The sequence below is a fragment of the Ursus americanus genome, chromosome 35 (assembly GCF_024610735.1).
Source record: "Ursus americanus isolate L20-20 chromosome 35, mUrsAme1.1.p, whole genome shotgun sequence".
In the NCBI taxonomy this organism is placed as follows: Eukaryota; Metazoa; Chordata; class Mammalia; order Carnivora; family Ursidae; genus Ursus; species Ursus americanus.
Window position 1 is genome coordinate 18,142,729 of NC_142161.1, and position 15,557 is coordinate 18,158,285.

A 15,557-nucleotide genomic window follows, 5' to 3' on the forward strand; every position below is an offset into this window, starting at 1 on the left:
CCATCTTTCCTGTGGCAACCATCAGTTTATTCTCAGAATTTATAGGTCTGATTCTGCTTTTTGTTTATTTGTTTTGTTTTTTTAGTTCCCACATATGAGTGAAATCATTTGGCATTTGTCTTTCTCAGTCTGACATATTTCACTTAGCATAATACCCCAGGTCCATCCACATTGTCACAAATGGCAAGATCTCATCATTTTTTATGACTATGTAATAGTCCATTGTGTGTATATACCCGCATCTTCTTCATCCATTCATCCATCGATGGACAGTTATGTTGCTTCCCTATTTTGGCTGTTTTAAATAATGCTGCAGTAAATATAGGGGTATATATATCTTTTTGAATTAGTGTTCTTGGTTTTTTTTTTTTTTTTTTAATAAAAAGTAGTGAGATCATTGGATCATATAGTATTTCTACTGTTTTCCACAGTGGCTGTACCAGTTTACATTCCCAGCAGCAGTGCATGAGGGTTCCTTTTTCTCCACATCTTTGCCAACACTTGTTATTTCTTGTCTTTTTGATTTTAGCCACTTTGACAGGTGTGAGATGACACCTCATTGTGGTTTTGATTTGCATTTCCCTGATGATGAGTGGTGTTGAGGATCTTTTCATGTGTCTGTTGGCCATCTGTATGTCTTCTTTAGAGAAATGTCTATTCAGGTCCTCTTCCCATTTTTAATCAGATTGTTTTTTTCCAACCGTTTTTGCAAATAAATTTTATTGGAACACAGCCATGCTCATTCATTTACATGTCTTTGCATTCTTATTACATAGGCATAGTTGGGACAGAGACTACATGGCCTGTAAGCCTGAAATATTTACTCTCTGGCTTTTTATAGAAAAAGTTTGCTGACCCCTGCTAGCATTGGTATTATTTAGATGGTATAAAAATGAATAAATATGTGAACTAAATTTATTTGATTTACAGTATATGTGTTTGATTATACTTGTCTGATTTATCATAACCAAAAAGTCCTATGCCTGTCTTATAAAGTTGGCTTCCTCTTTTAGGCAGTCTATGAAGATCTGAACAAGTCTAAATCTGAACTTGAGGATGAAATACTTTTTCTGGAAAACCAATTAAAAGAAGAGAAATCTAAACATTCTGAACAAGATGAATTGGTAAGGATTTTGTGTAAATGAGACTGTAGGAGAAGGAAAGTTTTTGAATTTTTAAAAATTAATAGGTATCGGGGTGCCTGGTGGCTCATTTGGTTAAATGTCCGACTCTTGATCTCAGATCTCAGCTCAGGTCTTGATCTTAGGGTCATGTTTTCAAGCCCTGTGTTGGGCTCTGTGCTGGCCTGGAGTGTACTTAAAGAAAAAAAAAATGGTATTAGTAAAAGTATTATATGCATTCTAAAAAAGTCCAAAAAATACAGAAGGCTGTTAAGTAGAGAGTAAAATTTTCGAGATCACTAGCTTTTTTTATATGTTCAAGGTTACCATGACCGTGTTAAGTTTCTTGCATATTCTTATAGAGATTTTCTATATGCTATTGAAGCTACTGTAAACTAGCTTACATAAAGTTGAAGAATCACATACATGGTGGATTTTTTTAATTACTCAAAAGTTATTATTTTTTTTAAAGATTTTATTTATTTATTTGACAGAGAGAGACAGCCAGCGAGAGAGGGAACACAAGCAGGGGGAGTGGGAGAGGAAGAAGCAGGCTCATAGCAGAGGAGCCTGATGTGGGGCTCCATCCCACAACGCTGGGATCACACCCTGAGCCGAAGGCAGATGCTTAACCGCTGTGCCACCCAGGCGCCCCTACTCAAAAGTTATTTTGAGAACATTTTAACTTTGCTTTATCATTTATTTTAAAATCTGTCGTAAGGAAGACCTAGATGTGTGTGATTATTTAGTAACAGATGATGTCAGTGGACTTATCTTGAGCTTATAAATAACTTAAATATTATGAAATATTAAAGATGAGATGAAATACTGTTGTTGTCTAACTTCATATAAAATCTCCTTGTGCATATGGCCAACAAGTTTTCTTAGAGTCCTCATTTTTTTTGAGTAGATGTATTTAGGTTAACAACGTATCTAAGGTATGAGATGTCTTGGAAGCTGGAGAAATTGAGTAAATAAATACTCGTTTATTGATTGATGCTGTCTTTCCAGATGGTGGATATTTCTAAAAGGATACAGTCCCTAGAAGATGAATCAAAATCTCTTAAATCACAAGTGGCTGAAGTAAGTTGAATTAGCCTAGAAGGTCTGCTGCTTTTGAAAATCATTTTAATTTTACTGTTTTATGTTTAAGGAAGGAGATATAATAATAGAATTTGAGATATTGGGGTCTTAGATATAGTTCCTTTGTAGAAGGTACTTCAAGAAGGTTCATTCTTTTATTGGACAGATATTTATTGAGTTCTTGCTATGTACTGGTCATTGTTGAAGGTGCTTGACACTTAACATTAGTAGATAAAATAGGAAAGCTCTCATCTAGTTTAAATTCTAGTAAGAGAGGCAGATAATAAAAAGTTAACAAAATTTGCTACATAGTACATAGAGGATTACAGGTGGTTAAATCCTTTATCCAAGGCCACATGGCAAGTTCATGATAGAGCCATGACTGGACCCTGATTCTAGATTAGCCTTTTTTCTACTACCCCACACTGCCTTTCCTACTAATATTGGCATGTTTTTGACTTTAATTCTGTGTTTTAAGGGAGTATGTGTGAAAAAGAGCTTTTGTATTAAATTAATTCTTATAAGCTTGATATGTTGTGTTTTACTTAGGCCAAAACAACCTTCAAAATATTTCAAATGAATGAAGAGCGACTTAAGATTGCTATAAAAGATGCTTTGAGTGAAAATTCCCAACTTCAGGAAAGCCAGAGACAGGTTTGTACTCTATAGGGACTTTTAAACTGTGAATATGTTATTATAAATGTTCTGGGCGTACTCACAACTGACCCATGCTAGGGGCAAGATTAGGCCTTTCCTGGAAAGCAGGAGAGCAGGACAATCTTCTGTATATCCTTTGGTGTCTCTTTTGTATAGGGTGCAAAAATGTATACTCCTGGCATCTTGCTCCTCCAGTAGTTAAGGTAATCCAAGGCAAATTTTAATAATCACAGCAAATAGCATTTAGTACCAACTTCTCAAAGCCAGAGTGAAGGAGGGCAGAGAATACACATGAGAATTAACTTGAAGCTATGGGTCTGAGGCCTAAAGATAGAAACAGTTCTGGTGGTAGATCGAATGAGGATTTAACTTTTACCCTCTTCCTTCTTCATATATATAGACACTCTCACACACCCAAATATGTTTCCTGTCCCACTATTCTTCCAATATAGTTAAAATTTTTCCATGGGAAAATTTTTCATTGGTTACATTATTTACAGTTTTTTAAATGTTACAGTTGAGCCACATGATGTGCTCTGACTGCATGTTCTGTTTTACCCAACATTTTCTTTGCTCTAGGGTTAGTCATTGTTTTGTTTCCTATATACTTGTCTGTATATCTGTCTTCTGGAAATGGTGAATATCTTTTTTATGCATTCAAATGCTATCTTCTGGAGATTTAAGTATCTTACTTATGCATTCGAATGCACAATCTACTGATTTTATTTTTTTCTTGAAGCAATCCTTTCTGGGGTCTTCCATCCTCCTGGTTCTATAGGAACTTATTCTCTACGTCTGTTAATGCTTCTGTTGTCCTGAGATTTCACTTCACTCCCATCTTTCCACTTGTCTTTCTCCTGTGTTGGGTCTTCTCTTTTCTGTATCCAAGACTTGCACTTTTGTGGTTAATTCTCTTGATTAGCTTCTTGAGAAAGAGGTATAGAAGCTAACTTTTTAAAAATTTGCATTTGAGAATGTCTTCTTCTCTCAAAGTTATTGACATTTTCATTGGATATCTTCTGGGTTGAAATATTTTTTTTCCTTGAAATTTTGACATTATTGATCTGTTGTGTTCATTTTCCAGTATTGCTTTTGAGAAGTCAAATGCTGTTTGGATAACTGGATCTTTTTTTGTGATCTGCTCTTTTCCTCCCTGGAAGCTTTTAATATCTTTCATTGTTTCTGGTTTTCCAGAATGTCATGATGATGTGTGGGTCTTTTTTCATACACTTGTTGGACACTCTTAGTCTTGAAACTCTTACTCTTTTTTTTTTTTTTTTTTAAAGATTTTATTTATTTATTTGACAGAGATAGAGACAGCCAGCGAGAGAGGGAACACAAGCAGGGGGAGTGGGAGAGGAAGAAGCAGGCTCCCAGCAGAGGAGCCTGATGTGGGGCTCGATCCCAGGACTCCGGGATCATGCCCTGAGCCGAAGGCAGTCGCTTAACCGCTGTGCCACCCAGGCGCCCCTTGAAACTCTTACTCTTGATTCAGTTCTGAGAAATTACTTCATGCTTTTTTTTGGATTTTTATATGATTATACAGTAATTATTTGAAGATGTCCTCTTTGATTTCTTTATATGGAAGTTTTATTGACTTATTCTTCTATATTTTTCAGTTTTAAGTGTTCTTTTTGTTTTGCTTATGCCTCTTCTTAATGTATGGATGCCATGTTCTTATATTTCTTTTTGAAGTGTTTTTCAGTTCCCTGAGTTGTCTTGTTTTTTTTAGTTTCTGTTTTGGTCTGTGTCTTTTATCTATGAGTTTATTTTTAAAGTCAGATATTAGGTGATTCATGGCAGTCTGCTCATTTAATAGTGAAACTCTCCATGTCTGATTGGAAGCTCTGTCTGTGTTATTGGGAGGCTCTTCTGTAGGGTAATCTGCCTAGGATATTTCATTGGGAGATCCCCAGTTGTTGGTGTCTGAAGACCATTTTCCACAGGGATGATACCTCCCCAGTTCCTATTTGAAAGGTATAAGCCCGTTTGCCAACAGTGAGATAAGCAGTTTAGAGAGGTAAGGGTTGTTGGTTTGTCACTGTTCAGTAAGTCATCTTTCACTTAATACTTTTGTGTTTGCAATATTTTACTGACACTTTCAACCGGGCCAGGTGTCCCATAGTTTCATTTTCTACCTCTCCAGAGAATAGCTTCCTAGGCCTTTGCCAGATATGTATTTGTGTGTAAGTATGTGTGTGCATGTGTGCATGCATGTGAAAGATGAGGGTGGGTGGGAGGGATGGATGGAGAATAAGAATGTATATATGTGTATGTGGAGGGAGAACGTGAGGGACTTTCTAACTTTTTTTATATATACTTTCAGGCAGGTCTCCTCTTTTCAAACCCACTTATACCCTAGTGTTAGTGCCTCCAAATTATGAGCATTTTGGGTTGTATTAAATCAGCCTGTACTTGGACTCTCCCATCTTCTGAGTAAATTTCAGCTTTGCTGGTCTGCTAAATCTTTTACTATACTTCTTTCTCTTTCTACTTTTTTTTTTCCCCCCAGACAGAGTTAGTTGGGGGGAGGGGCAGAGGGGAGAGGGAGAGAATCTTAAGCAGGATGCCCAGTGTGGAGCCTGACATGGAACTCAGTCCTAAGACCCTGAGATCAGAACCTGAGCCGAAATCAAGTGTCAGACGCTCAACTGACTGAGCCACCCAGGTGCCCTTCTACTTTCCACATCTAGAATTACCTTTTTCCTCATTGCCTATTTTCTTTTTCCTTGTAGGTTTATGCTGCCGCTTTTTTTTTCTTTTCCTAAGTCTCTTAGTAGATTTACTCTCATCTTAGTAGATTTCAGGAGAAAGTGGTGGTAAACCCTGGGTTAAACTGCTCTGTTGTAATAAAACCTAGCCTTTTCTGTCTTGAAGAAATTTCACGTAGGTTTTCTTCCTCTTTTTTTTTTTTTTTTTTTTTTAAGATTTATTTATTTATTTGAGAGAGAGGGGTGGGGAGAGGCAGAGGGAGAGGGAGAGAGAAACTTAAGCATACTCCACACTGAGCATGGAGCCAGACATGGGGCTTGGTCTGCAACCCCGGGTTTATGACCTGAGCTGAAATCAAGAGTCAGACGCTCAACCAGCTGTGCCACCCAAGCACCCCAGGATTGTCTTACTCTTTACACCTGCTTTCTTCTAACTCCTTTTCAATCACTAAAGTTCTTGAAATAAACTATTCTATATTCCCTGATGCCATGTTCTAATACACTCCTTCCCTAACTTCTTAAGCTGCATGCTGGGTATGCAATTTTTTATTTTTTTATTTTTCAGATTTTTACTTATTTATTTGAGAGAGAGAGTGAGTGAGAGAGAGCAAGTATGAGCAAGGGGAGGGGCAGATGGAGAGGGAGAAGCAGACTCCCTGCTGAGCAGGGAGCCCTGTGAGGAGCTCCATCCCGGGACCCTGGGATCATGACCCAAGCCAAAGGCAGATGTCTAACTGACTGAGCCACCCAGGCACCCCTGGGTATGTAGTTTCTTTAGTAATTCACTAGAGTCCACCTAATCACAAAATTCAAAATTTTGTCTTCAGTCCTCATTTGTTTTTAATCTGTCAGTATCCTCTTAATTCTGTTATACATGCATAGAAAAAATTTAGTTTCTTGTGCTAGGAAATATACTGATGAAGCCTTAGTTTTGCAGAGAAATCCAAAAATTACTGTTTGATAGAATTGAGTTTTAAAGATTTCATAAATTTGGACTTTTCTTTCATATTTATATGGGCCATTTCTTTTGTGAATTGCTTGCTCATTCATTTTTTCCCCATTTTTCTTTTCCCATTTTTCTTATTGACTTCTAAGAGCTTTTTGCATGTTAAGGTTATTAATCTGTTGCATATGTTATAAGAATTTCTTTTTAGTACTTGTTTGTTTTTAGATTTTGTGTTATTTTTGGATTTTTGAAGCTTGTAAGTATTATGTATTCAAGTCTGTGTTTTACAACAATCCTTACCTTTTGTTTCATGTTCAAAAAGTGTTTCCTATAAAAGTATATACAGTAAAAGATTGTTTATGCAGAATTTGATCTATTTCAGCTTAATGGTGTCTCTGGAAGTTTAGTTATCTTAACTACAAAACAGCACATGATTTAAAAAAAATATAGGACTTGAGGGATGGTAAGAAATGAGCAAATCTAACATATATGTATGTCTCAAAAAGCCTTTTATTTGCTGTGAGTTTATTATGTAAATCAGTTGAACAGTGTTTAAGTTTTAAGTGTCTCTTATTTTACATTATCCTTCTTGAAAATTCTTTGAAAACAGGAGCCTGCCCTTCATTCCCTTCTTTCCTTCCTTCATCCCTCCTCACTTTCCTTCTCAGCAACACATTGTGTTGTGTAATATCTATTAATGATACATCTAAACATATAAATAAATTTCTCTACACATAAGTATGAAAAATAATGAGTTGCTTTTTTTTGGTGGCGTTTGAATTTTAGCTTTTACAAGAAGCTGAAGAATGGAAAGAACAAGTGAATCAACTTAATAAACAGAAAATAACATTTGAAGACTCCAAAGTACATGCAGAACAAGTTCTGTGTGATAAAGAAAGTCAGATCAAGGTAAGTGGCCCTCCGGTTTTAGTGCCTGAGTCAGCTGGAATTTTGTACTAATTCTGAAATTTGAAAATTTTTATCTTAGCAACTTTTATTTTTATAATTATTTGGTCAAATTTGAGCATGTGTACTTCTTTGGCATTCATTTTAATTTGTACCAGTATTGTCATTCTTGCTCCCAAATGCTCCTTGAAGACTTACAAATTTGTAACCTATATTATATACTACATTATGTATTATGTAATAATGTATATTATATATTATATATTTATAATATATATTATTGATATTTAGTAATATATAATATATGTTACATATATATATATTTATCAGTCAATATTCTGTATGTCCTTTTCCTCTTTTGCTCTGTATTTTATCCTAGGTATTTAATGAAGAAGGAAAAAGAATAGTGGATTTTACCTTTGTCTTTAGACTGCCATCTGTTTCTATTGATAAGTTGGAAAGAATTTTAGAAATTGGACAGATGAAGTTATATGTATTGGCTGGATATCTGTAATACCTAGATTAGCTGGTGTATGTACTATCACGGAGATGAATATTTTTCAAAAATAAGTCTAATTGCAACTTGACTCTAATAGGAATATAATAATTGATATTATTGTAGAATTTGTTCACTTTTTCCTACTCCTGGTTTGCCTTATCCTAGCCCTTTCTTGCCTGCTCTTTTAAATCTTATGATTTCAAGCTGCAAACAGATACTCAGGTGTGAGTATCAAGTAATAAGATATAAAACTAATATTCTGTAATCTGCACAGTTAAGTGGAGGTTGCCATCTTGAAACCTATATATTTATGCTCTTTATGTTATTACTAAGAATGTTTTTAAGATTCCAGCTTTAGGAGTTGTATTCTTAATTTGGGACATTGTTTTATTTTTCTCCCTAAACTTACCCTACTAAAGAACTTGGGATTCTTCCTAAACAGAACAAGAATGAGATGCTAATCTCAAGCTCAGTCAAAGTTGTAAGCCATGTTATTTGTGCCTGGAACTCTCAAGAGGAAAGAGATTGAAGGGTAGAAATTACAGAGCAGAATGGGTTTTTAGGTGGGTCCTTCCACAGAAATACATGGCACAGTCATTTTATTACCTATAGTACTGGAAAATCTTTCTTTATTGGGGAAAATTCAAAAAGTACTGTTGGAAAACCTCTAATGTACCAATTTAGATTCTGTTTTATAATTTTTTTCCTTTATTTCAGTTGAACTCCACAGGTAGTCATTTACTTGAAAAAATCAGATCTATAAAATCTGTGATCTTTTTATATATCATATGTCTCACTTGCAGATTTGTTTGACCTCACACAAAATTTGCTCTCATGTTATTGGCCACTTTTATTTGTGGCATATGAAGAAGTCCTATAAGAAGATATCTTGTTACTTTAGAGTCATGCGATATATTTAGCAAAAATGGACCATTATCAAGTATTGTATTTGATTTAGGAATAAACAGGTTTGGTTTTTAACTTGTAGAATTTAATAGTCAATAAGTGTTACAGCTTTTCAGAGTATTTACACATCTTAATATCAGCTGGTGAATAAGAGCTTATGTATTGTTACCTAGGTAGATTGATTTTAAACTGTGACTGCACATTCAGAAGTTGTAAATCAATTGGCAAAAGGCATTACCCTCTTTCTCTTTTTTCTCTTTTTTACTAAATGTCAAGTCTCTGACTGAACGCTTGATAAAGATGAAAGATTGGGCTGCTGTGCTGGAAGAAGAAATAACAAACGATGATAACTTGGAATTGGAAATGAGTGAATCAGAAAATGGTATGCAGTTGGGTATTAAGTAATGATTCATCCTCTTTTGCTAAAAATGATGAGTCTCTTGTATTTTCTTTTAGTTCCCTTTGTGCACCATGGTCTTTTTTAAAATTTTTTTTGGCTTTCAAGGTTTCTTTTTTTTTCTAATTTAAATTCAGTTAATTAACATATTATTAGCATTATTAGTTTCAGAGGTAGAGGTCAGTGATTCATTAGTCTTATGTGATACCCAGCGCTCTTACATCATGTGCCCTCCTTAATGTCCATCACCCAGTTACCCCATCCTTCCACCCCCTCTCCTCCAGCAACCTTCAGTTTGTTTCCTATGATTAAGAGTCCCTTAAGGTTTGTCTCCCTCTCTGATTTCGTCTTGTTTTATTTTATCCTCTCTTCCCCTACGATCCTCTGTTGTCTCTGATTGACTTATTTTGCTTAGCATGATACCCTCTAGTTCCACCTATGTCATTGCAAATGGCAAGATTTCATTTTTTTGATGGCTGAGTAGTATTCCATTGTGTGTGTGTGTGTGTGTGTGTGTGTGTGTGTGTGTGTGTATTAACCACACTTTCTTTATCCATTCATCTGTCGATGGACATCTGGGCTCTTTCCATAGTTTGGCTATTGTGGATGTTGGTGCTATAAACATTGGGGTGCAGATGCCCCTTCAGATCACTACATTTGTATCTTTGGGGTAAATACCCCAAAAGTAGTGCAGGTATTGTTCGTAGATTAGCTCTATTTTCAACTTTTTGAGGAACCTCCATACTGTTTTCCAGAGTGGCTGCACTAGTTTGCATTCCCACCATTAGTGTAAGAGGGTTTCCCTTTCTCCGATCCTTGCTAAAATCTGTTGTTTCCTGACTTGTTAATTTTAGCCATTCTGACAGGTGTGAGGTGGTATCTCATTGTGGTTTTGATTTGTGTTTCCCTGATGCCGAGTGATGTTGAGCATTTTTTCATGTGTTTGTTGGCCATTTGGATGTCTTCTTTGGAAAAATGTCTGTTCATGTCTTCTGCCCATTTCTTGATTGGATTATTTGTTCTTTGTGTGCACCATGTTCTTTATACAATTCTGTTTTGGCACATCTTCTTCATCTTGTCTCTTATTCTCTGTCCCTCTCTCGCCATCCCTTATTGTTGAGCTTCAGTTGGAATACTGCCTCTTCAGTAAATCTTTCTCCCAACTCCTCAGACAGACTTATAGCTTCTTTCCTCCTTGTTCTTTTTATATATTGTACATCTTTGTTACAGCAATTTTCACGTTGCATCATAATAACTTCAATGCCTGTTTTTCCCGGTCATGTCAGCTAATCTGATGGATGGGTGGGTAGTTTAAAAAATGAATGTTGGGGCGCCTGGGTGGCACAGCGGTTAAGCGTCTGCCTTTGGCTCAGGGCGTGATCCCGGCGTTATGGGATCGAGTCCCACATCAGGCTCCTCTGCTATGAGCCTGCTTCTTCCTCTCCCACTCCCCCTGCGTGTGCTCCCTCTCTCGCTGGCTGTCTCTATCTCTGTAGAATAAATAAATAAAATCTTTAAAAAATAAAATAAAATAAAATAAAAAATGAATGTTATATAGATGAATACCTTTAGGATACTGTTTTTGTTTGTTTGTTTTAAGTAGATGGCTTGGTACTTTAATCCTGTCCATCCCAATTCGTTATCACCACTGCTGGTTGTGGTCTGGAAACTCAGGCAGGAGTGAGGTTCATTATAACTGCTCACTGTATTTTCAAGCCAGTTCCTTTGACTTGAAAAAATAATTTTTTGGTGACATAATTAGAGATTCATTGGAAGTTCCAAAAAGAGTATAGAAGGGTTTTGTGTATCTTTTACTAGTTTCTCCCAGTGGTAGCTCTTCTGACTTTTGTGTCCTGTCTCTTTTTTCTCCCTCTACCCTCTGCATAATTAACAAATTTATTAAGGAACAGAAGGTATGAATATTTTTTTTAGAAATTTCTTTGGTGATAACATCAGTGCACTGGAAGAAAGCTGCATTCCTAAAGTGAACACGTGTTCTGTTTGTACTTTTTCACTTCTGCTTTATCTTACAAGAAGCAATTCCTTTTGTAATGAGAAAATGCACACTTGTTTAATGTTATTTTACTTTGGAGTATAATTGCACTTACATTTTGTATGCTGAAAGATTCCAAGAATAGTCGAGACTGTGGACTGTATTTAGGTGAATATCAAATTCTTACTACAATTTTGTTCTTGGAATGAGTAGTGAAGAACCTCGTTACTTGAAATTATGGTACTTCCAGTGCTTTATTGTTTAGCTTCTTGGGAGCATGTCCAAGGCCGTCCTGCCTTATATCAAATTCCTTATTGTAGCAGGAAGAGGGATTATTCGGCTCTCGTTGCATGAATTAATAAAATCATTTGGTATCTGTTGTGGCATGGCACTGTTTTCCCAATTTATTGTTTTTTGTTTTTTCTATAGATGATCAACCAAAAGGAGCTTTGAAGAAGCTGATTCATGCTGCTAAGGTTTGTATTAGTTCATAAATATAAAGAATATAGAGAAGGAAATAGAACTTGGATTAAACCTGTCTGTCCTTAGTAATTATTTTAAAGGTCTATTTTATAGTCACCACCATAGAAGCAATCCAGATTTTCAAAAGTGATCAGAATTTCTTTATCAATTGCTTTTTTCTTTTTAATAATAACTTTAGAAATTCATATTGTTAATTTTTAGAATTATCATAATACAAATTTTTAAGGTTTGCGCTAATGTTTTTGGATAAGGAATATATTAAAAATATTTAGTATATTTTCTCTCATATTTCTGTCTTTGAGCATTCTTCTTCCTCTGGTCTGAGTATTTTCCTATTCCTATTGCCCCCTATACTAATTTAAGAAGTAAATGCTAGGTTCAGTTTCTTCTGGTTTATCCCTCTCTTTTCCATTGTAGTAGTGGTCTCTTGATCTTTATTGAACTGTGTGAAGTCTTGGTAATGTAGTTTGAAGGTTGCTTTAATTAAAGCTTCTGTGTTGAAAGTAAACAGAATGAAAATAGCCACTTTTTAAGGATTAGTCATCGATCTTCTCTGTCTCTGTTCTGACACTTATAACTACTGAAGACTGTTAACTTTTCAAGATGGAAGCTGCATTGTTGGTTAATGCATTCTAGATGATAATTTCATCAAAATAATAAAAGAACTTCAAAAGGTTGGGATGGTATATTGAATTTTTTTGTTTTTCCTTTTTTGGTATAACTGATTAATGTTGCTTTATTCCTTCTTCCATTCTCTGAAGTTAAATACTTCTTTAAAAACCCTGGAAGGAGAAAGAAACCAAATTTACATTCAATTATCTGAAGTAGATAAGATAAAAGAAGAGCTTACAGGTGGGTTATCTATATAATTCCTTATACAGAATTGTACTACTAATTGAATCAATTATGCAAAGGTCCAATATGATTGTGTTTTTAACTTTTACTTTTGTTTCTGATTTGTGAAAAATTAGTACTGAGTTTTTTGTTGTTGGTGGTAAAGCCTGATTATCAGCTTCTTCCATATTCATATGAAATAACAATAATGAAATTATTTAAATAAACATATAAAACCACATTTACCTTTGAATTTCAGTGTTATATTGTGATACAGTTTTAGATGTTAAAAAGTAGCAAATTAAAACTTAACTTTTAAAAGATCATCTCTGTGATCCAGTTTTACCAGAGATGATATCCAACATTAATGTCTGTTAAATGACTGTTCTTGGCATTGTCTTAAAGGCTAGGTCAGCAGATTTCTTCTGATGTAGGTTTAAAAATTTCTATGGAAAGACAGGTGTGCACATTAAACTCATTTAATGTTAGCGTATTTACTTTAAACTTTCCTTTTGATATATATGATTAATTAATAGATGAATAATTATATACTTAAAAAAAGACTTGCGGTGATGATTTATACACATGTTTTGGGAGATAGCATCTCAGTCTTAGAGGAGTTCAGAGGTGGAGTTATGATGTTGGAAGAGAAATGAGGTTTTTAAAAACAATCAATGCCCTAATTATCTAGCACTCATAATTACTTAGAATTGTTAATTTTTGTTTTATAGATAATTTTTTTAGGTGGGTTAGCATTTGAAACAAGCTAAAACTGATATTTTTCTCTCCAATCTTGATCTGAATTAAGCTAGGATGATTTTCTATCATTTCTTACCAGACGATCGAAATTTCTGGCCTGACTTATAACATATATCTAAATTTTGCTTAAAAGAAGGGCTGGCTAGAAGTATTAACCCATAAACTTTTTACTAGATAAAAATAAGCATTGTTCATCATGTGGAAGTAGTTTCACGGGAATTTTTTTTTTTTTTTAAGATTTTATTTATTTTTGTGAGAGAGAGAGAGAGGGAAAGAACGAGCAAGAGCAAGGGCACCCTCGAGTGAGGGCATGAGGCGGGGGAGGGGAAGAGAGAAGGAGAAGTAGGCCAGAGCAGGGAGCCAGACAAGGGACTTGATCCCAGCATCCTGAGATCATGACCTGAGCCAAAGGCAGACACTTAACCGACTGAGCCACCCACGTGCCCACAGGAAATGTTGAACTAAAATATTTCCCTTCAGAACTCTCATCTCCATAATCTTCTTGAGAATTTTACTGGTTTTGGGACCTTAATTGAAAATTAGATGCTGGAATTAGAATATTGAAGGTTTTGGGAAATCTTGGAGTAATAAAAAAATTATAATAGTTTATCTAGTTCTTTAGTTAAAATATTAAAGCATTTAGGGTGAATAAAATGTATATTTTCTGTTGTTGGAAAGAATTTCCTTTATTAATAATTTATTTTTGGTAATTTTAATCATTATGAAATGCTAATGTGCATCTCAGTATTACTCCTTTAATTGTAATTCTTAAAAATTTTCTATAGAATGTATTAAAAATCTCCAGACTAAACAAGCATCTTTGCAATCAGAAAATACACAATTTGAAAGCGAGACTCAAAAGCTTCAGCAGAAACTTAAAGTAATGACCGAATTATATCAAGAAAATGAGATGACACTTCACAGGTAATAAAAATTATACTGATAACTTCACTGCATTGCAAGTAAAATAGATTAAAAATAGTGCATATTCAGCTTATGTGATATTCAGAGTGGTCAATTATGATTGGGTAATATTTCATCAGTTCATTTTTAAGGAAGTTATTTGATCTTGAAATACTGTTCTTCCGCATCTGACCATTTTTCACTACCTCCCTACTTTGACTCTCATCTAAACCATCATCAGTTAGTGCCTGGTTTATTGCGGCAGCCTCATGAGTAGTCTCTTTCCACTTAGCTTCCTGAGCAGTTGTTTCCAGTGGCATGACCCTTCTAAAACATAAGTTATGGGTATTGTCAGTGTCTTGTTTGCAAACTCCAAGTGCCTTCATGTAACATTAGAATTTAATCCAAAGCTTTTATATGGCCTACAAGATCTGACCGTTGGCTACCTCTTTTTTTTTTTTTTTCTTTTCCTGGTTTGGCCTTTAATTTTAGCTTATTCATTTTTTTTTTTTTTTCCCCTTTATTGCCCACCAGCGCACTGGCCTTCTTGATGATCTTTAGCATGCCAAGCACATCTGTACCTCAGGGCCTTTTGCACTTGCTCTTTCTGCCTTGGACTGGTATTCCCCTGTATAAGGTTATATCCTTCATTTCTTTTTTTTTTTTTTTTTTAAAGATTTTATTTATTTGACAGAGATAGAGACAGCCAGCGAGAGAGGGAACACAAGCAGGGGGAGTGGGAGAGGGAGAAGCAGGCTCATAGCAGAGGAGCCTGATGTGGGGCTTGATCTCATAACGCCGGGATCACGCCCTGAGCCGAAGGCAGATGCTTAACTGCTGTGCCACCCAGGCGCCCCATATCCTTCATTTCATTTGGGTCTAGGTTCAAATGTTGCTTCAAAGAATCTTTCCCTGGTTACCTTAACTAAGATAATACCTACAATTCTCTATCCCCTCATCGTGCTTCATTTTTCTTTACAGGTTTTATAGTCCTCTGATGAATGATTGTCCTTTTTTTTTAAATTTTCCCAACATTAAATGTAAACTCCATGAGGGAATTACTTTATTCTCTTTTCGTCTGTATTTCTGGTGCCTAATACTCTGTCTGGTACATGGTAGTTACTCAATAAACATTTGTTGAATATATGAGTAAATATGTTTAGTACCTTTATATAATAGAGTGAAAGATTCTGTGCATGTGTATACTGATGCCTAAATGCATAGATACACAGAAGACTGTTAAGATACTTGTCTGAAGACTCCAGATTTTCAAATACCACTATAGGACATATTTTTCATCATAAAAGGAAATAAAATATAACTTGATTTAATTAATGTAATTTCCAGCCCCTGTAATGA

The 15,557-nt window shown here is 35.2% G+C and overlaps 1 protein-coding gene across 11 annotated transcripts in view; it reads left to right on the forward strand.

Moving 5' to 3' along the window:
- Positions 1 to 15,557, forward strand: part of MIA2 (MIA SH3 domain ER export factor 2) — an 81,006-nt gene that overhangs the window by 33,830 nt on the left and 31,619 nt on the right. For all 11 annotated transcript variants that reach the window (XM_045799521.2, XM_045799541.2, XM_045799530.2 and 8 more), the window contains 8 exons: positions 1,014 to 1,124; positions 2,133 to 2,204; positions 2,754 to 2,858; positions 7,305 to 7,427; positions 9,106 to 9,211; positions 11,649 to 11,695; positions 12,464 to 12,554; positions 14,081 to 14,219. In XM_045799521.2, coding sequence (XP_045655477.2) covers positions 1,014 to 1,124; positions 2,133 to 2,204; positions 2,754 to 2,858; positions 7,305 to 7,427; positions 9,106 to 9,211; positions 11,649 to 11,695; positions 12,464 to 12,554; positions 14,081 to 14,219 — 794 coding nt within the window. The remainder of the gene's footprint in view (positions 1 to 1,013; positions 1,125 to 2,132; positions 2,205 to 2,753; positions 2,859 to 7,304; positions 7,428 to 9,105; positions 9,212 to 11,648; positions 11,696 to 12,463; positions 12,555 to 14,080; positions 14,220 to 15,557) is intronic.